The following is a 20223-nucleotide window of genomic DNA, read 5'->3' as shown; positions in this document are numbered from 1 at the left end:
AGTATTGTCTTGCATCTTTGACTTTGTCTCTATGTTTCTGGAACCCACCTCTTCATTCACCTGAGGAAGGAGCTGCGCTCCAAAAGCTGGTGATTGAAAACAAACCTGTTGGACTTTAACCTGGTGTTGTAAAACTTCTTACTGTACTCACCCCAGTCCAACGCCAACATCTCCACATCATATTTCATTAATGTTATTATAGTTTTACGGCACAGTCGCACAGTGCTTAGCATTGCTGCCTCACAGCGCCATGCACCTGGGTTCAATTCTGGCCTTGGGTGACTGTGTGGCGTTTGCACGCTCTCCCAGTGTCTGGGCAGGTTTCCTCCGGATGCTCCAGTTTCCTTCCAGAGTCCAAAGATGTGCAGGATAGGTGAACTTGCCATAATCAATCCACAAGTTAATGGAGTAAGGGCAGGGGAATGGACCTCGGTGGATTGTTGTTTCAGATAGTCTGTGCAGACTCAATGGGCTGAAAGGCCTCATTCTGCACTGTAGGGATTCTGTAGATGGATTCTATGGATCTTTGTTGAATTTCAACAAATACATCCCACTGGTTTTAGTGATTCCAGGTTAGAAAATGATAGAAACGGGCCATTCAGCCTAACCCATGCCGATGTTTGAGCTTCACGCAAGCCTCTTCCCATCTTTCCTGGTCTCAATCTATCAGCATGACCCTCATTTCCCTTCTTTCTCATTTGTTTGTCCAACTTCCCCTTAAATACATCTGTTCTATTTGCTTCGACCACTCCCTGCGGTAGCGACATCCACACTCTCACCCTTTAGGCAAAGAGGTTCCCCCTGAGTTCCCTATTGTGTTTCTTGATGACAATCTTCTGTCTGATGGTCTCTAGTTATGCTGTTCCCCAGAAGTGGAAATATTCCCTCTGCATCCACACTCTGAAAACCTTTCAAAGCTTTAAAGAACTCTAACAGGTCACCGCTCAGCCCTTTTTAAAGAGAAGAGATCCAACCACGAAGCAGTACCACACAACCTGACTTAATTATTCATCAGCCATCATTAATATAGCTTGCAGAATGACTCAGTTCTCCCCCCAGCTCTGTCCTTTGCCAAGTCAATGTTTAATTAATCCTGGTTTTGATTGTCTTCCATCAAAAAAAGTTACTGTTGATTATCTCTCTCTCTCTCTCTCTCTCTCTCTCTCTATTGGAGGCCACCATTTGCAAGCACAGTATTACTTACAGTCACCCAGTCGTGTCAACATTATTTACGATGAGGACTAACCTTCTGCGTAAGATCACTGGCTTCATTGATGTATCGATCCCTCTCTTTTTCCAGATGGAAAATAATTTTACGCTGCTTCTGTGCCTCGTTGTTATAATTCTGAATTTCCTGTTCCAGGACCTTCTTCGACTGCTCGTGCAGTTTGACCAAGTTTGTCTGCTTATCCGTGGCACTTACTGCCTTCAGCATATTCTAAGGAAAAATAAAACATGACCATTGTTATTTTACCACTTATCGAAGAGTTTGAAGTGTCATATAGCCCACTGTTGAGGCAGAGCAAGACCTCAAACAAAAGCCCTATGAATGGTGAAAGTGATGTGTAGCTATTAAGTGAAAATTTGAGCCTCTCTGAAATTTAGAGCCTTGTGTCTTCTCCAGGACTCTACCCATCAAAACGAGGTACAAGGGACATAAAAGCGAAGCAACTATTTTTTTAGCTATTGACCCAGGACAAGGCTCCAGAAGGTTCAATTTGCTTAACTTAAAACATTTATCCTCAATGTTTAATCAATCTCATGGCAAAACCAAATAAAACTCTGAATCTAGTCTTTATGACAACGATAGAAATTTGTATAAAACAGCAATCGCCTTTCAATGTTAGCAGTTATATGTCAGTGTGCATTGTCAACTTCCTCTACAATAACTTCCTTTGTCTATACTGGAAAATGCCGATACAAACTTGTCATACTGTAGCTGAATCCTCTAGCTCATGAAAGATTTGCATCCACTGCCACCACTGGCAGTAAGATATAGGGTGCAATTCTCCCTGAAGACTTTTAGGGTGGTCTCCAGCGTGAAACGGAATGCAATTCCTGCTGGGTGGGCCGGCATGATCCAGTTTGCAATCCACTCACACTTTGACATGTGTTTGGAGGTTGGGGGGATTTGCGCTGTGAATGAGGTGCGTGGGCTCTAAAGACATCTGCAAGGCTGGCACCTCGGAAATCGGGGCATCCCCTTTAAAGAATGTCCCAAACATAAGACAACTCTATAGAATCCCACCCCCTTCAATCGCTGGCAAAGCATCCCTCACCCGCCTCCCCGGCCCACAGCCAATCACTGTCATCGTGCCCCTGCCCCATATGCACACTGACATATAACTGCTAACACAGAAAGGTGATTGCTGTTTTATAGTGGATGACACCCCACTACGAGGCCGACACAGACCCCCCCTTTAAGAATCTCCTCCTCAAGCCCACCACCACCCTTCAGGCACCCCACATCACGCCCCCCCTTCAGGCCCCGCCTCTTGGCAATGTCATTGCCACCTGACAGATTGACAGAGCTGGTGTGCTAGGGGGCAGTGCCAGTGCACTTTCCAGCCATATCCCTGACCACCCAGAGGCTTCAATGGCCTACAAACCTCTCGGCATGGTCACCACGTCTGGTCTCAGTTTTTGGATCCCAGTAGTGATTGCCGCCGGCTTCATGTTGCCCGGCGGGTGGGAGAATTGAAGGGGCCCGGTGAATTCAGTTTAAAGCTAAACCTGAATATGTTAATGGAGATTTAATCTGGCTCACACCTTCACTGGCCGTGAACCAGATTGTCGTCGGCTTGGGGAGGGGAGAATCTCAAAATGAGTTCCTCCCCAGCGCAAATCGCGTTTTGGCCCTTTTGAGAAAGTCTCCGGCCACAAAGTGATCTGTGTCTGCATGAGAGGGGCCGGAGAATCGCCCCCAGAATTCTAGTGCGATAATAAACATAAACATGGGCATAACCTATAAGGCAATTTTTTTTAAAAAATCATGTGATTTGGGGGCTTGTTGGTTAAACCTGTTCTTTTATTGCTCATCCCAAATTGTCCTTGAGAAAGTGGTGGTGAGCCACCCTCTTGAACCACTGAAATCCATGTGGTGGAGGTACACCCAAAGGGTTGGTAGGGAGGGAGTTACAGGATTCTGACCCAGTGACAGTGAAGAAACAGCAATATAGTTCCAAGTCACGATGGAGTCTGCCTTGGAGGGGAACTTACAGGCGGTGGTGTTCCAGGTATCTGCTGCCTTGTCTTTCTAGATGATAGAGGTCATGGGTTTGGAAGGAGCTGACAAAGGAGCCTTGGGGAATTGCTGCAGTGCATCTTGTAGCTGGTGCACACTGCTGCCACTGTGCATTAGTGGTGGAGGCCGTGGATGCAATGCCAGTCAAGCTGGCTGCTTTGTCCTTGAAGTTGTTGAGCTTCTTGAGTGTTGATGCAGCATTCTCATCCAGGCAAGTGGAGAGTATTTCATCATACTTCTAACTTACACACGGACGGTAGACAAGCATTTTGGGAATAAGAGGCGAGTTACTCTCCATAGAATTCCCAGTCTCTGACCTGTTCTTGTACTCACGTTAATTATGTGGCTGATCCATATCAGTTTCTGGTTAATGATAACCTCCATCAATGGTTATGCCATTGAATGTCAAGGGGGAATGGTTGGATTGCCCATTATTGGAGATGGTCATTGCCTGGCATTTGTGTGGTGCTAATGTTACTTGCAATAGACTAAAAAAAAAACCTTTAAAATAGCGCCTATATTACATTTGTGTGTTCTATTCCAATTTTCCCCATCTAGTAACCACTCTTCACCTTAAGGTGACATTACGTTTCAACTCTCCGTGAGCAATGATGTTGGTCAGTACTGTGTTAAAAAATCTTACATTTGCACACAGTGTGCATCAACTTTGCCTTTATAAATTCCTATGTGCACATTTAGAATGAAAACTGATTTTGTAAAGTCATGAGGATTTAATTGCATTTTCCCAATCGTGATGCCAAAGCATATGAGTTTTTTGGAGCTAACAAAGTATATGCAGGACTGATGCCAAAGTTTCCAATCATTTACAGTATCACCCAGACGGCAACCCAATGAATCAGGATCTCCTGCTCTGAACAAACTTTTATCCTCCTACATGGCATGGAATTGTTCCAACTCCTTACAAATATAATTAAAATAACACCTCATTTCGATAGGATTAGAAACAAAGGAGCAATGTCAACCTAACTCACTGGGTGGAAAACCCATGGGAGCAGGTGGAACGCTGACTTTACTGCTTGCCCATTGAGGGATATTTTAACCTATCCCATTAATTGGGAAATCGATGACATTGGGTCTTACACTCTGCTCAATTTTACTCTCCAGTGAAGTCAACAGTCCTGTGAGTTTCCCATCTGGGAAGTTAGGATAAAATTACCCTTGGAGTAATTGAATTACAACCACAGGCAATGGGAAGAGCCAGGTATAGTAATCTTTCTTTGAAAAGTTCTCTTCCATTGGAAAGAACCAATTGAACTCACCACTATTTATTTTCAGAACATTCAAAGGCCATAAAGGCACCATGACAAGGCGATAGAAATGGGAGGCCGCATTTGAAGCATCTTCTGAGACATATGGGGCAGAACTTTGGAAGACCACCTGCGGCGTAAATGGAGAGGTCCAGTGACGGGACCTGGAAATTATCCCAACATTGGGGTCCAAACCCCAAAACTAAAATCCGAGTGTGTGTGCCTGCATCCCACAACGTTTGTGAAGACACTTCCCACCTCACATTCCAGCTGGTGGGATCAGCATCCAAAAGAAATTTTACCAGGAATCCAAGGATGTAAATGTTGGTTCCATGGATCTGCTTTCCAAGCAGAAGGCCTGTCCAGTGATAACTACTCCCCACCCCCATAACAGAGTATTTTACAGGAAATGTTAATATCCGTGCACACATTTCCAAAAAATCCCTCCTGAAGGCAAAACTACACACAAAGTGTGTCAATTATTTTTATTCTTCGATGGGATGCAAGCATCAGTGGCAAGGCCAGAATTTGTTACCCATCCCTAAATGCCATTACAAAGCCATTTCAGAGTCAACCGCATTGCTGTGGATCTGGAGTCACAAGTAGGCCAGACCAAGTAAGGATCTAAAGGACATCAGTGAACCAGGTAAAAGCAAATTACTGCAGATGCTGGAATCTGAAATAAAAATAGAGAATGCTGGACAATCTCAGAAGGTCTAACATAATCTGTGGAGAAAGAAGCGAGCTAACGTTTCGAGCCTGGATGACTATGTAGGTGCGCCAGATGAGTGTTTATGACATTCAATAATAGTTTAATTGTCACCATTACTGAGGCTAGTTTTCAATTCCAATTTTTTTTTTTATTAATTGAATAGTTACGAACATGGGAGAGAGGCAAACTGAACTCCTTAATTTTTACTCGCCTTCTCTCCATAAGCAGAGGTGTTTTCATTTTTGAAATACACGATGGCAAATTTCCCCAAAAATGTCTGATTGTGAAGTCAGTTTTAATGTGACTCACAGCAAACCCTCTTTAGGATTAAATCAGAAGTATTGATTATTCATACAACTAAATCCAGGGGATGGTCACCGCATCCACAAAACACACACAAGCGCCACAAGAAGGAGATAGAAAAGAAATTAGTTTCACAATTAGGAATAACTTAAAACAAAGAAAGCCAAAGATATGGGGGTGTGATTTAATGGCCTCATCGTGCCCGACCTGGTGACGTGACGAGGTCTTTTGAACTCGCGAGAGGCATCTCGCAAAATACACGTTGCTTGAAACGTCACGCGAGATTCAGCAATCTTGATCTCGCCCTACGCCGGATTCACTCGACGTCCAGGACCTCGCCAGGGTACCATTTAGCACTGGTTCCCTCAAATATAGACCAGGGATAACGGCACCTGACAGTGAGGTGGGGGGGGGGGGTGTCCTCTAAGGTCATTGGCGACTCCTGGAAAGTTGGGCTCTGGGCAGGTGGTACCCTGGCACTTCTGCCGGCACCGAGGCACATTGGCACTGTCACCTGGGCACCCTGACAGTACCAGGGTGCCACTACCAGGGTGCACAGGTGGCAGTGCCAGTCTGTCAGTGGCAGGTTGGCAATGCCAAGGTTCCTGAATGCCAGGCTGCCCAGGCCAGGGATCGGGCCTGGGGTAGTTTGTCCATAGAAGTGAGAGGTGCCTTGAGGACCCTGTAAGAGGTATGGTGGGTGTAGTGGGGGGAGAGGGGGGAGGTCCAGAGCTCACTTTGGGGTTGCTGAAGGGGGGGTTTAAAGATTAGGGCTGCCTTTAAAAATGGTGCCCGATCCGCTGAACTGGCAGCTGAGCCCATCTGGGACTTTTACAGCGAATAACTCACCTCCTACCTCACCAAAGCCCATCCATCATCTATAAGGCACAAGTCATGAAAGGGATAGAATACGCTCTGCTTGACTGGCTGAGTGCAGCTCCAGCAACACTCAAGAAGCTTGACACCATCCCGGAAAAAGTAGCTCATTTGAACAGCACACCATGCAACAGTTTAAACATTCACTCCTTCCACCACCAACAAAAGGGGCGGAATTCTCCCATCTAGGACTATGTCCTGTGGAGGGGTCAGGAACTGGAAGTGTTTCCTGCTGCAGAGGGAGAAGGGGGGCTGGATTCTCCGCTGGCTGGATGCTCCGTTTTGCCGGCAGCCCAGAGGTTTGCCGATGGCTCGGGACTGCTTCACAATGGGAAACCCCATTGACTAGCCGGCATAATGGAGCATCCCGCCGGCGGGGTAAAACAGCGGGGTGGAGAACCCAGCCTGGGAAATCTCACCACATCTTCCATCCCTGACGTAATTAAATATGCATTCAGGAGTTTTTCTCTGTTTTCTGTGGTGGAGGGCCTGATTGTTCGTGTCCTGCTGTAACATCAGGTGCCATATTTAAAAGGCACCATTGAAGAAAGGTGGTGAACCTCCTGAAGAAAGAAAATGGACCTTCTGCAAAAGAAGATGGATCGCCAGGAATACTCTGAAGCTGGAAGATGGGCTTCCTCAATGACACTGAAGCTGGAAGATACAGTGGTAGATGCTTCCCCCACACACTGTGGTGTATTTCAGGGTCCAGGGTCATTGGCAGCCTCCATCCCAGACTCCTGTACGTAACATTCTTCCAGACGTGTCCTGGACCGGTGTGTTTTCCTGCTGGCATCACAGTGAATCAGACAGGGGAAAAAACTTTGGGCTTTCATCTGCATCCCATTAGCGGGATGCAAATCAGTTTCACGTCGGCCACAAGCGGGTTTCCCAATCCGCCATGGCGAGCACCAGCTGACGGTCCCGCGGGAAATAAACGCCGACATAAAACTGATTTTTGAGCCTCCCGATGAATTCCGCAATCCCCCCCACCCCACCCACCATTCAACCCGTCAGTGGAAGAATTCTGCCCACAGTGGCATAAATGCATACTATATACGAGATGCACTGTGGCAACCTACCAAAGTTCCTTCGACATCAGCATTGAACGGCACCTTGAAAAGACTTCCACTATCTAGAAGGACAATGGGCAGCAGACACACAAGAACACCACGGCTTCTGAACAGGAACAAAAGTTCCTCTCCAAGTCACACATCAGCCTAACTTATTTTATTCATTTATGGGATGTGGCTGTGCCAGCATTTATTGCCCAACCCTAATTACTCTTGACATTAGTGAACCAGATGGGTTCTTACGACAATGGTTTCATCATTAGACTTTTAATTCCAAATTTTTATTGAATTCAGATTTCAGTGGCAGGATTTGAACCTGAATCACCAGAGCATTACTCTGGACCTCTGGTTTACCAGTCCAACGACAATACCATTACGCCACCGCCTCCCCCGCAAAAAAACCCTTGAATTATATCATTGTTCCTTCACTGACGCAGGGTCAAAATCCTAGAATTCTCTTCCCAGCAACTCTGTGGGTGTATCTGTACCAGATGGCCTGCAGTCATTCAAGAAGGCAGCTCCCACCACCTCCTCCTCAGGGGCAATTATGGATGGGAAACAATTGGTGGCCAAGCCAGCAACATCCACACACCATGAAAAAAAAAACATGAAAAATTAATAAAGTAGGTCAAGGGAACTGTTTGGCTAAATGACTGCCTCGTTAAAAAAGAATTTGCAGCCAACCATCTATTACCTTGTACATATTTAGCCAGATCATATTTTTTGTGCTTCATTAAACCTTCAGAAGAACTGATGTACTTAGCCAGTGCTGTTTATCTGCACTTGGAATAAACTTAAAAGCTATTTTTTAATTCCAGATCCTGTGCGACTTTCACCACACTACATATCCATATGCTTACCTTATTCAAAATATCTCGTTCTCTCACCAGCTCATCAATCGCTTTCTTATCGAGCTCGGCCTGCCTTTTAGTAGACTCCAGTTCTATAGAGGAAAGTGGTGGGGAAAAAATTAAACACTTTACTATTGTCACTTTCAAAATATAAAGGGGGAATCACAGCAGCCCCTGTCATTTAAAAGAGCAAATAACTTTGTTCATACGCCCCACGTGTGATTCAAGGAAGAAAAATCCAGGCTACATACAATCTTATACAGAGTTTGCTGTTTGACACAGCTGCATCTAACTTGTACAGAATACATACATATAATACAAACATGTTTTAAAATCTATTACAAAAAGTTGAGTGCATCACAGGGGCAATTTGTAAGTTCAGCATGAGAATTACTAAATAGTAACTCTCCATGTGACTTGGTTCCAGCTCCCAATGCTGATGTTAAATCTCTTCTCGCTGTATGTATCCTACTGGACTTACTCGGACTCTTAACGAAAGTTGAAGCATTGGATGAATTTGGGAATCAGGTCTGGGGCATGACGGTTATCCCCGTCAGGCTGAAAGAAAGGAAACTGCTGCTCATCACCTCTGGAACTTGCACCTAGCACTGACCATTCCCATGTATGCCTTACTACCCTCTCAATCATCTTCTGAAGATAGCCGGATGTGTCTCCCCTTCTATCGGAGTCACGGGTCACATAACCTTGGTCTAGAGACCGCATGGTGTGTCTGTATCGCCGCCTGCTGGTTGGAGGTCGCACACCATCCATCACCACACCGTTGGCGAGTTACCTCTACAGAACAAAAAAAACAGCTCTATGTTACCAATGGAGCACTTTGGAAATCACTGTTTCAGTGTACAATGGAACTTCCATTCTTCACATTGCAAGTCCTCAAATTTAAATTTTGTACTTGTGGTGCATCAATATCCTAGCCATGGAATCATAGCAAAATATATAACCTAACCCGAACATAAACTTCCCTGGTCGGTGAGAGTGGTTGTACCAATATAAAGGAAATAGTGTTAGAGGATTGTGCAATAAGGTAACATTTAGTCAAATCTGGGAAAACACCAGGAAATGTTTTTCGTTCCTGGAACATGGGCTTCACAGGCTGGTCCAGCATTTACTGCCCATCCCTAATTGCCCCCCGAGAGGGCAGTTAAGAGTAAGCCACATTGCTGTGGATCGGGAGTCACATTTAGGCCAGACCAGGTAAGGATGGCAGATTTCCTTCCTGAAAGAATGGAAAGGCGGATCCAGTGTGTTAGGATAAAAGCTTTTTTAATGTAGATTGCTCAGGTAAGGGAGGCGGTGGAATTTCAGCCCTGATGCCAGCAGGAATCAGAGCAACATTGCCCTGAGAAAAGTTGACAATGATGCCACCGCAGCATTCAAAATGTAAATGGTAATTGGAGATTTATGACATACATAGACCCCAATTACCATTTCTGGACTCAACTGGGCCCACTCCAAGCTTCAGATGGAAGCCTTGTGGAACTGTACCCAACAGGTTGTTGCTCTTTAGTTTTGATTGACTGCAAGAAACTAGAGTCCTTTTCCAGCTCCACTAAATGAGCCAGTTTCATGCCCCAACTCTGCACCCCTAAGCCACGGCACCTGGGACTGAGAGCCTGATATCTGAGCCGCAGCCCCGTTCACCCGTCCAAACATCAAACCCCTCTGCCTCAGCCCACAGTCCATCTATTAGATATCTGGGACATAACCCACTGTGCTAAACGTAAGCTGGACAAAGAACTCCTGTGATAACAATTTGTTCTGGATGCTGTGATGATTGTAGGAAATTGTTATATATACTGTATTGTGTCTGTTGCAGTAATGTTATTAAAATAACTGAGGTGAAGGTACAGAGTGTGGGTGGAATTCTCCGTTTGGGAAACTGCCACTGGAGCTGAATTGCACCAATTTTACAATCCCCTTGGGGTCGTAAAGCAGGATGCAATTCAGTATCCCTTTCCATGCAAATTTATGCATGGCGTGAAATAGGAGGGATTCTCAGGGAATCCTGCTGTCGGGCTGAGTGGGCGGCACGATAGCAAGATCCCATGGCAGGCCACCATCCATTACCATACTGCAAATTGGCCCCGACCTCTCCCCAACACCCTCTCCCCCCCCCACCCCCTTGGCACAGCAGCCCCCTACCCGCGGATTGCCTGGATGCCCCCCTCCCCCAAGTATGGGGATGACCTGACCCGCCCCCCCCTCCCCAGGATTCCTGTAATAGGAAACCCCCCACAGGGACCTTTGTAATGTGGGACCCCGCATAGGGACCCCTATAATAGGTGGACTGCTGTAACAGGGGGACTCCCACAGTGACCCCTGTAATAGGGGAACCCCACTCAGGCACCCCTATAATAGGGGAACCCCAACAGGGACCCCTATAATAGGGTACTCCCACAGGGATTCGAGAAATAGGGGAACCCCCACAGTGACTCCTGTAATAGGGGAACCCCCCTCAGGGACCCCTATAATGCTGTTTTTTTTGTTTTGTAGAGATAACACGCCAAAGGTGTGGTGATGGATGGTGAGTGACCTCCAACCAGCAGGCGGTGGAACAGACACACCATGCGGTCTCTAGGCCACGGTTATGTGACCCGTGACTCCGATATAACGGGAGACACATCCGTCTATCTTCAGAAGAAGATTGAGAGGGTAGTAAGGCATACATGGGAATGGTCAGTGCTAGGTGCAAGTTCCAGAGGTGATGAGCAGCAGTTTCCTTTCTTTCAGCCTGACTGGGATAACCGTCACGTCCCAGACCTGATTCCCAAATTCATCCAATGCTTCAACTTTCGTTAAGAGTCCGAGTAAGTTCAGTAGGATACTTACAGCGAGAAGAGATTTAACATCAGCATTGGGAGCTGGAATCAAGTCACAAGGAGAGTTACTATTTAGTAATTACCATGCTGAACTTACAAATTGCCCCTGTGATGCACTCAACTTTTTGTAATAGATTTTTAAAGATGTTTATATTTTATACAAATGTATTATATATAAGGTTGGATGCAACTGTGTGAAATAGCAAACTCTATATGAAATTGTATGAAGCCTGGTGACTGTTAATTGAAAAGCTGATTTCTCCTTGTATGTTAATGGGGTTAATCCCATATTTACAATAATGTTTGTTTTAATCTAAATGATCCCTAGTTGTCAGTGAGTCATTCCTGCAGTGAAGTAGCCCTTCCTCACAGTATACAAATTGAAAAATTGTTCAGGTCTCACCCGGCTTCTTAATTGAGGCTGCAGATGTCGTTTCACATTTACCACGATAAAGATGTGCTGGTTAGGTGGATTGGACATGATAAATTGCCTCTTATTGTCCAGGGATGGGTGGACATGGGTAGAGTACTCATTTGAGGGGTTGTTGCAGACTCAATGGGCCGAATGGCCTCCTTCTGCACTGCAGGGATTCTATAATTCTACGAAAGGCACTTTATAAATTCAGGTTGTTGCTATTGTTGTTGAACATTTCTATATAAATTGCCCTGCCGTTCAACTTTTGCAAAGATTTTTCATCTCCCCTCCTATTGTCTCTGTGCTCATTAGGGTGAGAGATGTTCATGTAAAAATGCAACAATTGCTATTTCAGGCAGCAGGTGGAGTCAACGTCAAGAATACGGGTCAGGTGTCGCATTTCAGGAGTAGCGAAAAGCTCATTCCACTCCGCCCCATCAGAGAAAAGCACCTCTGAGTTCCAGTGTCCTATTTCCCACCACAATCATCCCTGGGCTTTCCTGCCTGACTGTCAATTAAGTGACAAATTAGAAGCAATGCTGTACGATATGGCCAGAAGGAATTAGATTTAGCACTTTTATGGTCAGCAAACAGAGTAACCTTTCATTCCAACAGCCAAGCCGGGATAAGAATCCAAATCCCAGAGGTGGAGAGCCAATGTCTAAAGGGAAAGTCATCGTGCCTTTGCTCTTCATCGGAAATATTTTGCCTCACTGCACCATTACTCAAATCAAAAGTCATGCTTAAAAAATTGGAGACGTAATGCCATGGTTCAAAGAGGTTATTAATAAAAGTATTCACGTCCGATACATATTTTCATCCAGGATCATTAAAACATAATGGTTTATTGATGCCAAATCTTGAATAATAGAACGGTTTAAATCTGAACTGCTGAGTGAAAACACTTACTAATTGGGTTTGAAGAAGTATAATTTGGAATGATTTACCCCAGAGTGTGGGAATTGGCAACTTTCATTTAAGAGATGCAGTTCTCAGCAGATTGTGCTGCTCAACTACATAGAAATCTCTCAGTAAGATAACTACATTTTTTGATGGTTTGACGCATTAAACTGTGATTGAGTGATTTGCATTTCCTGGAGTTCATAAGCATGGCTTTTGGCCTGTTTCGATTCCCAATATCAGAATCTACAGAAATTCTGCTGTGTTGATCAGTAACCGGGTACACCAGCTATTCTCTTCGTCAGCTGCCGGGGTTGGTTTTGAAACGGTTCTCCAATTTGTGCACAACAAATGTTGCTTTGTTGCCCTGTCTGCAGAGGCCGAGAAATATTTGAGTAAAAGTTCAGGACGCTCGACTGCTTGGCTTCCGATTGGTAAATGGATTAAGGAATTCTTTACCCAGAGAATGGTGAGAATATGGAACTTGCTACCGCAGGGTGTAATTGAGGCAACGTTTAGCTCGCCTAAAGGCTAGCTCGATATTACATGAGCAGGAAGACAAATAGGAGTGTTGATCAGGTAAGACGAACTAAGTCAGTAAAAGATGGGAGGAGAGGAGACGTGTGGGAGGAGAGGAGACGGGAACATCAGCAAAGGCCTGCTGGGCCAAATGGTTGATTTATGTGAAATAAAAGCAAAATACTACATGGGCTCAAGGGGCCGAATGGCCAACTCCTGCTCCTAAATCATCTGTTCATAGTTCTGAACATTTGAAACAAAAACATTAAATGCCATCATGCAGCACCTGTGGAGAGAAAAACAGAGTTAATGTTTCAGGTAAATGATCTTTCAGTGCTCCTGTGCTCCAGTTTCCTCCCACAGTCCAAAGATGTGCAGGTTATGTGTATTGATCACATTAAAATGCCCCTTAGTGTCCAAAAGGTTAGGTCGGGTGACTGGGTTATGGGGATAGGGTTAAAGCCTGGGCTTAAGTAGGCTGCTCTTTCCAAGGGCCGTGTAAACCTGATGGGCCGAATGGCCTCCTTCTGCACTTTAAATTCTATGATATTATGAACTGGGAAAATATAGAAATGTAATAGCTTGGAAGCAGGTGAAATGGGGCAAGGTGGAAAAGAACAAAAGGGAAGTTAGTGGGAGGGCAGAACAAAGAACAAAGAACAAAGAAAATTACAGCATAGGAACAGGCCCTTCGGCCCTCCCAGCCTGCGCCGATCCTGATCCTTTATCTAAACCTGTCTCCTATTTTCCAAGGTCTACTTCCCTCTGTTCCCGCCCATTCATATACCTGTCTAGATGCTTCTTAAATGATGCTATCGTGCCCGCCTCTACCACCTCTGCTGGTAAAGCGTTCCAGGCACCCACCACCCTCTGCGTAAAAAACTTTCCACGCACATCTCCCTTAAACTTTCCTCCTCTCACTTTGAAATTGTGACCCCCTTGTAACTGACACCCCCACTCTTGGGAAAAGCTTGTTGCTATCCACCCTGTCCATACCTCTCATAATTTTGTAGACCTCAATCAGGTCCCCCCTCAACCTCCGTCTTTCCAACGAAAACAATCCTAATCTACTCAACTTTTCTTCATAGCTAGCACCCTCCATACCAGGCAACATCCTGGTGAACCTCCTCTGCATCCTCTCCAAGGCATCCACATCCTTCTGGTAATGTGGCGACCAGAACTGCACGCAGTATTCCAAATGTGGCCGAACCAAAGTCCTATACAACTGTAACATGACCTGCCAACTCTTGTACTCAATATCCCGTCCGATGAAGGCAAGCACGCTGTATGCCTTCTTGACCACTCTATCAACCTGCATTGCCACCTTCAGGGTACAATGGACCTGAACTCCCAGATCTCTCTGCACATCAATTTTCCCCAAGACCCTTCCATTGACCATATAGCCCGCTCTTGAATTTGATCTTCCAAAATGCATCACCTCACATTTGCCTGGATTGAACTCCATCTGCCATTTCTCTGCCCAACTCTCCAATCTATCTATATTTTGTTGTATTCGCTGACAGTCCTCCTCGCTATCTGCAACTCCACCAATCTTAGTATCATCTGCAAACTTGCTAATCAGACCACCTATACCTTCCTCCAGGTCATTTATGTAGATCACAAACAACAGTGGTCCGAGCACAGATCCCTGTGGAACACCACTAGTCACCCTTCTCCATTTTGAGACACTCCCTTCCACCACTACTCTCTGTCTCCTGTTGCCCAGCCAGTTCTTTATCCATCTAGCTAGTACATCCTGAACCCCATATGACTTCACTTTTTCCATCAACCTGCCATGGGAAACCTTGTCAAACGCCTTACTAAAGTCCATGTATACGACATCTACAGCCCTTCCCTCATCAATTAACTTTGTCACTTCCTCAAAGAATTCTATTAGGTTTGCAAGACATGACCTTCCCTGCACAAAACCATGCTGCCTATCACTGATAAGTCTATTTTCTTCCAGATGTGAATAGATCCTATCCCTCAGTATCTTCTCCAACAGTTTGCCTACCACTGACGTCAAGCTCACAGGTCTATAATTCCCTGGATTATCCCTGCTACCCTTCTTAAACAAAGGGACAACATTAGCAATTCTCCAGTTCTCCGGGACCTCACCCGAGATGAGAGAAATTAAATGATAAGGTTATGAAGGGCCATAAATGCGGGAATGGAGCAAATGGAAGAAAAACAAGGGCGCAATTCAGCAGAACAATTTCAAAGTGTCATTTTGGGTGAGTTTGGCAGGTGTTTCATGTCAGCCACATTGGCAGGATCGCGGCCTGTACTCACCGCACTTAGCCTAAAATATGAGCCTCCACGAATCTTGCCGGGCCTGGCTCCCTCGCATCTGATTCGCCCAAATCAGATAGGTCAGCTGCTTGCCGCGTACAAGGGGGAGCTGCTTCTAAACGCTCCCTCACCACTCATTCCCAGTCAATACACGAGGATGGCAGCGCGGAGACCTGCTCCTCGCTTTGGGCACACTGACCTGGCTAGGCTTCTCGACACCGTTGATGAGAGGAATGCCACCCTGTTCCCTCGAGAGGGTCAGTGAACCAGCAGCAGGGTCAGCAATGCCGCCTGGGAGGCAGTGGTAGCTGTAGTGAATGCAGGCAGCATGATCAGGAGGACCGACGTCCAATGTTGGAAGAAGACGAACGCCATCCAATGAGCTGCAAGGGTAAGTTACTACCTCTAACCTCCTGGCATCAGTCCTGCCTGCCACCACTTACTTTCCAAAATGCCCCTTCACCCCAAATCCACCGCCGACACCTCGCATCCTCCCAACATCCGATCTTCAAGCTTGTTCCACAGAGCCTCAAGACACCCATAAGAACAAATGCTTCATGCCCATGAGCAGTGCCCACACAGGCCACCTGCTATAGACCCCCCTGACACATCAAGTGTGCAGCTCCCAATATCCTCTCTTTGTTCCAACAGGAGACTATCACCTGTACCTTCCACCAGCACACAGAGACACACACCTCAGTGGGCATTATTAGTGGAGTGGCCTTTGAGGCACAATCTGGTGAGCACCACACAGCTGCTGGTGCACATCAAGTGGAGGGAAGAACATCAAGGGAGACAGCTTTCAGAGGTAAGTTGGGTCCAAGCCAGATGTCGAGCCTCTGGACAAGTTCTCCGAGAGCTGGTGAAGATGATAGGGCAGAGCAGTGAGATTTAGGAAGGGTTGTCAGCGACATTTCAGCTACTGAAATGCCAATTGGAGGAGTCCCAAAGCCTTCAGGTGCAGGGGATGGTGCTGCCAATGCATGGCACCCAGGCCAACACTATGGTCACGACCGCACTGGACAACCTGGAGCACGACATCCACGCCTTGACTGGGAGTGTCCAAGGCATAGTTCAGTCTTTGACTACCATGGCTGAAGGCCTTGACATCATGCACCAATCAAGGAGAGACATGCCCCATACACGGATTGACATTACCAAGGCACTCCAGAGCGTGGTCCAGTCACTAAGGAGCATTGCTGAAGCCGTGGACACCCCATGGTGCAGACAATGGGGAGCCTCCAGGACTGGCACAGCCAGATGATGCAGAGCCTGCAGGAGCTCACCAGCTGCTCCTCCATCCCATGGAGTCACCCGGATGCCGACGTGCACCCTCAGAAAGGGGGAAGCGCTGGAACCCAGCTGAAACCTGCCACCAAGGAGATTACAGCAGTCTCCACTTCTTCTGATTCTCCCACTCCTGACAGCGGCGCATCTCATAGGCAGCAGGCAAAACAGGGAGGCACAGCAACACTTGTGACAATGCTAAATCCACCTCCCGGCCCTCCAGAGGATGTCTGCCAAGGACATCAAAGGCCACAGGGCGCAGAAGGTAGCAGGCTGCCTCCAACTCTGATGTGCATCCTGGGGACATTCTTAGGCATCACACGAGACCAGGAAAGATTATGAAGGGTGAGGAGCACTGGGTGGACACTGGTGAGGTCACAATCCGTAGCTGGGGATAGTGGAAATCTGTCACCTTAAAATATTCATGACCAAAACATTTAACACCTGATACATGTGAAGCCTCTGTCACAATATGTGGATAGTGTAAGGAACATAAAGGGTTAATGTAATTTTACCGTTCTAGTCACTAGATGGTGCTATTGAGCAACCATATAAATGTCACATGCCTCCTTGACTTCTGGGAGAGCGTGGAAGAGAGTGGAAGGAAGCCAGACCGATAGAGTAGATGTGAGATAGTTTAACTGTGTAGTGTATTCTTTACTTTTTAATGCATTAGTAAATGTTCAAATTTAATTAACTGTAGTGTAATAAATGAGCTTTGTTTGTTAAACACTGCTGGCTGTTCCTACACAATCCTGAAGAACAAAAATAAAGAACACAACATGGTACCAGGCATGTTTGCTAAAGGTTTTTAGTTAGGTTTTGTAAGGTTAGAAAGAAGATCGTCAAAAAAAACTGTTGTGAAAAAAAGTCTTAGGGAAAAAACCCATCGCACTCTACAAGTCAGTCACATCTAAACGCACTGAGTGAAAGAAGAAAAAACAAAATGGAAGGTCTACCGATTCCTTAGCACTTCAAGACTACTGGTAAACTAAATGTGAATTGGAAAAGTTTTTAAGCAACAATTTCAGTTGTATCTCTCAGCCTCACCTCTAGAGTCAGCCAGTGACCAGCGGAAAATTGTGCTGTTTCTCACTGTGACTGGACCACAAGCCATAGAGCTGTTTAATACATTTAATTTTGAAAATAGTGACGATCAGAAAATTTTTAATGCAGTAATGGAAAGGTTTGATCTGCATTGTAAAGCTCGAATTAATGAAACATATGAGAGATATATGTTTTAAAAGCAGGTACAAAAAGCAGGTGAATCAATAGACTCATTCGTCACGAGTTTCCGTTTAACAGCACAGGCATGAGGGCAGCACGGTGGCGCAGTGGTTAGCACTGGGACTATGATGCTGAGGACCCAGGTTCAAATCCCGGCCCTGGGTCACTGTCCGTCTGGAGTTTGCACATTCTCCCCATGTCTGCGTGGGTTTCATCCCCATGACTCAAAGATGTGCTGGTTAGGTGGATTGGCCATGCTAAATTGCCCCTAAATTGGAAAAAATAAATAATTGGGTACTCTAAATTTATAATAAACAAAAGAACATAGACATGCAACTTTTCAATGCTAACAGATTCCCTCCTCCGTGACAAAATTGTGTTTGGTATAAAAAATGAAAAACTCTGTGGGCATTTGCTTCGGCAGCACAATTTATCGTTAGAAGATGCAATAAATGTATGTCAAGCGAGTGTGCTTGCCGCGAATCAGTATGCTGATATACAGTCCCGGGAAAAAGGCATGAAAAAAGACAATGTGGCTGATGCCATTAATGCTGTGGCGCAGTTAAAAAAATGGCACACTGCAGCTGGTGGCCATGTTGAAAATGACATAAGCAGCGTGGTGACGTGTGCACGTTGTAGCCACGCCCACCAAGAAAAGAAATGTCCAGCCATCGGGAAAGTATGAATGAACTGTGGCAAACTTAATCATTACACTTCACAGTGCCGTTTAAGTACAAAAAAGCTTCGAAGTAATGCAAAAAGCTTTTTTAACAAGGCAGGATAAGGGCCGGGATTCTCCGAAATCCCTGCCAAGTGTTGACACCGGCGTCAAAACTGGCGCGAGCAACGCCAGCGTCAATGGGCCTCCAGGCTCATTATCCTCTTCCTCGGGGGCTAGAACGGTGTTGGAGTGCTGTGCACTGCTCCAGCACCGAAAGCCTGCCCCGAGGCACCACGGCCGTCTCCACGCCGGCCCGCGGGCAGCCTGGCGCAGCCCTACAGGGGCCCGGCGCCGAGGAACATAGGCCCCCCTGGAATGACACACCCGCCGATCGGTTGCCCCCGATCGTGGGCCTGACCACCATGAAGGCCCCCCCCTAGAGTCGGCTCCCCCCTACTCCCCCACCAGGATGGCCCCCGCAGCCAGAACGGCAAGGTCCCACTGGGTAGGACCATACGTAAACAACGCCGGCAGGACTTGGTGGAGATTGGCGGGCACGGCCTGTCGAGCGCGGAGAATCGCCGGCGGGGGGGGGGGGGGGGGGGGGGATCGGGTCGCTTTCAACGGCCCCCAACTGGCGCCGCGGCGACTGCGCCTGCGTGATTGGCGCCGATGCACCGGACGCCAGAGAATCGGCGCCCCGGCGTCGGAGCGGTATGGCACGATTCGCGAGCCCCCCCCCCCGGCAATTCTCCGACCCGGCGCAGGATAAGAGAATCCTGACCAAGAAGTGTGCAAAATGGAACAAATGGAGAAAAAGTTTCTCATTCCGATGTTGAAGCACAAAAATATGATTTAGAAGACACATTCTTTGTTGACTCAGTCAACAAGATTGATAGTGCTGACAAACAACATTTAAAGCAGATATCATTTGTTCATTTGAAGAAAGATTGGAACATACCATTAAAAGTAAATGGATCCAAAATTTTATTCAAGTTGGATACTGGAGCTCATGCAAATCTGATCATTGAATCAGACCTCTCTAAAATACAGTGTCGTCCTCTAATTAAAGCTGCTAAATGCCAATTGAGGGACTACAATGGCACAAGAGGATTGTGTTGTCTAACAGTAAGCAACAATGAAATCCACCTGCCAGTGCAATTTGAAATAGTTGATACCAATAAATCATCTCTACAAGGTGTTGATGCTTGTTTGTTGCTGAATCTTGTGAAAAGGATGTCACAGCGCCAATCAATGTGTTGGTTCACAGCAAGATAACATAGAGGACATCTTGCTAGGTTTCCAAACATATTCACTGGAATGATAACGTTACCGTTTACCTAGAAAATACAGCTAAAAGAAAATGCTACACTTGTAACACATCCTCCGAGAAGAGTACCAGCCCCTCTCAAAGAATGTCACAAGCAGGAACTGGATTGTATGCAGAAACTGAACATCATATCCAAGATAAATGAACCTACGGATTGGTATGCGTTTTGTGGTATGCGTACGAACGCCGAATGGAGATCTTCAAATCTGCATAGACCCAAAGGACCTGAAAAAGAATACCAGAAGAGAGCACTATCCAATTCCTAAGCACAAGGAGATTACAGGAGACACGTCACACTCAAAAAAATTTTCTACGTCAGATGTCTCGAAAAGATATTATCATCTGGTCTGCAACACCAGAAGAGCACAATTCCAGACTACGATGGAATGATTCATATGGATTGAAGCTCAACAAATCCAAGTGTC

General features: G+C 46.1%; 1 protein-coding gene across 2 annotated transcripts in view; it reads right to left on the bottom strand.

Moving 5' to 3' along the window:
• The window catches only part of cfap58 (cilia and flagella associated protein 58), a 257337-nt gene that overhangs the window by 184353 nt on the left and 52761 nt on the right, over positions 1–20223 (bottom strand). For both annotated transcript variants that reach the window (XM_038773430.1, XM_038773431.1), the window contains 2 exons: positions 8337–8419; positions 1247–1438 (listed from right to left, as the gene is read on the bottom strand). In XM_038773430.1, coding sequence (XP_038629358.1) covers positions 1247–1438; positions 8337–8419 — 275 coding nt within the window. The remainder of the gene's footprint in view (positions 1–1246; positions 1439–8336; positions 8420–20223) is intronic.

Source organism: Scyliorhinus canicula, chromosome 16, assembly GCF_902713615.1.
Source record: "Scyliorhinus canicula chromosome 16, sScyCan1.1, whole genome shotgun sequence".
Taxonomy (NCBI): Eukaryota; Metazoa; Chordata; class Chondrichthyes; order Carcharhiniformes; family Scyliorhinidae; genus Scyliorhinus; species Scyliorhinus canicula.
Note: the sequence above shows the minus strand (reverse complement) of the source record. Positions and strands in the feature narration are given on the sequence as shown.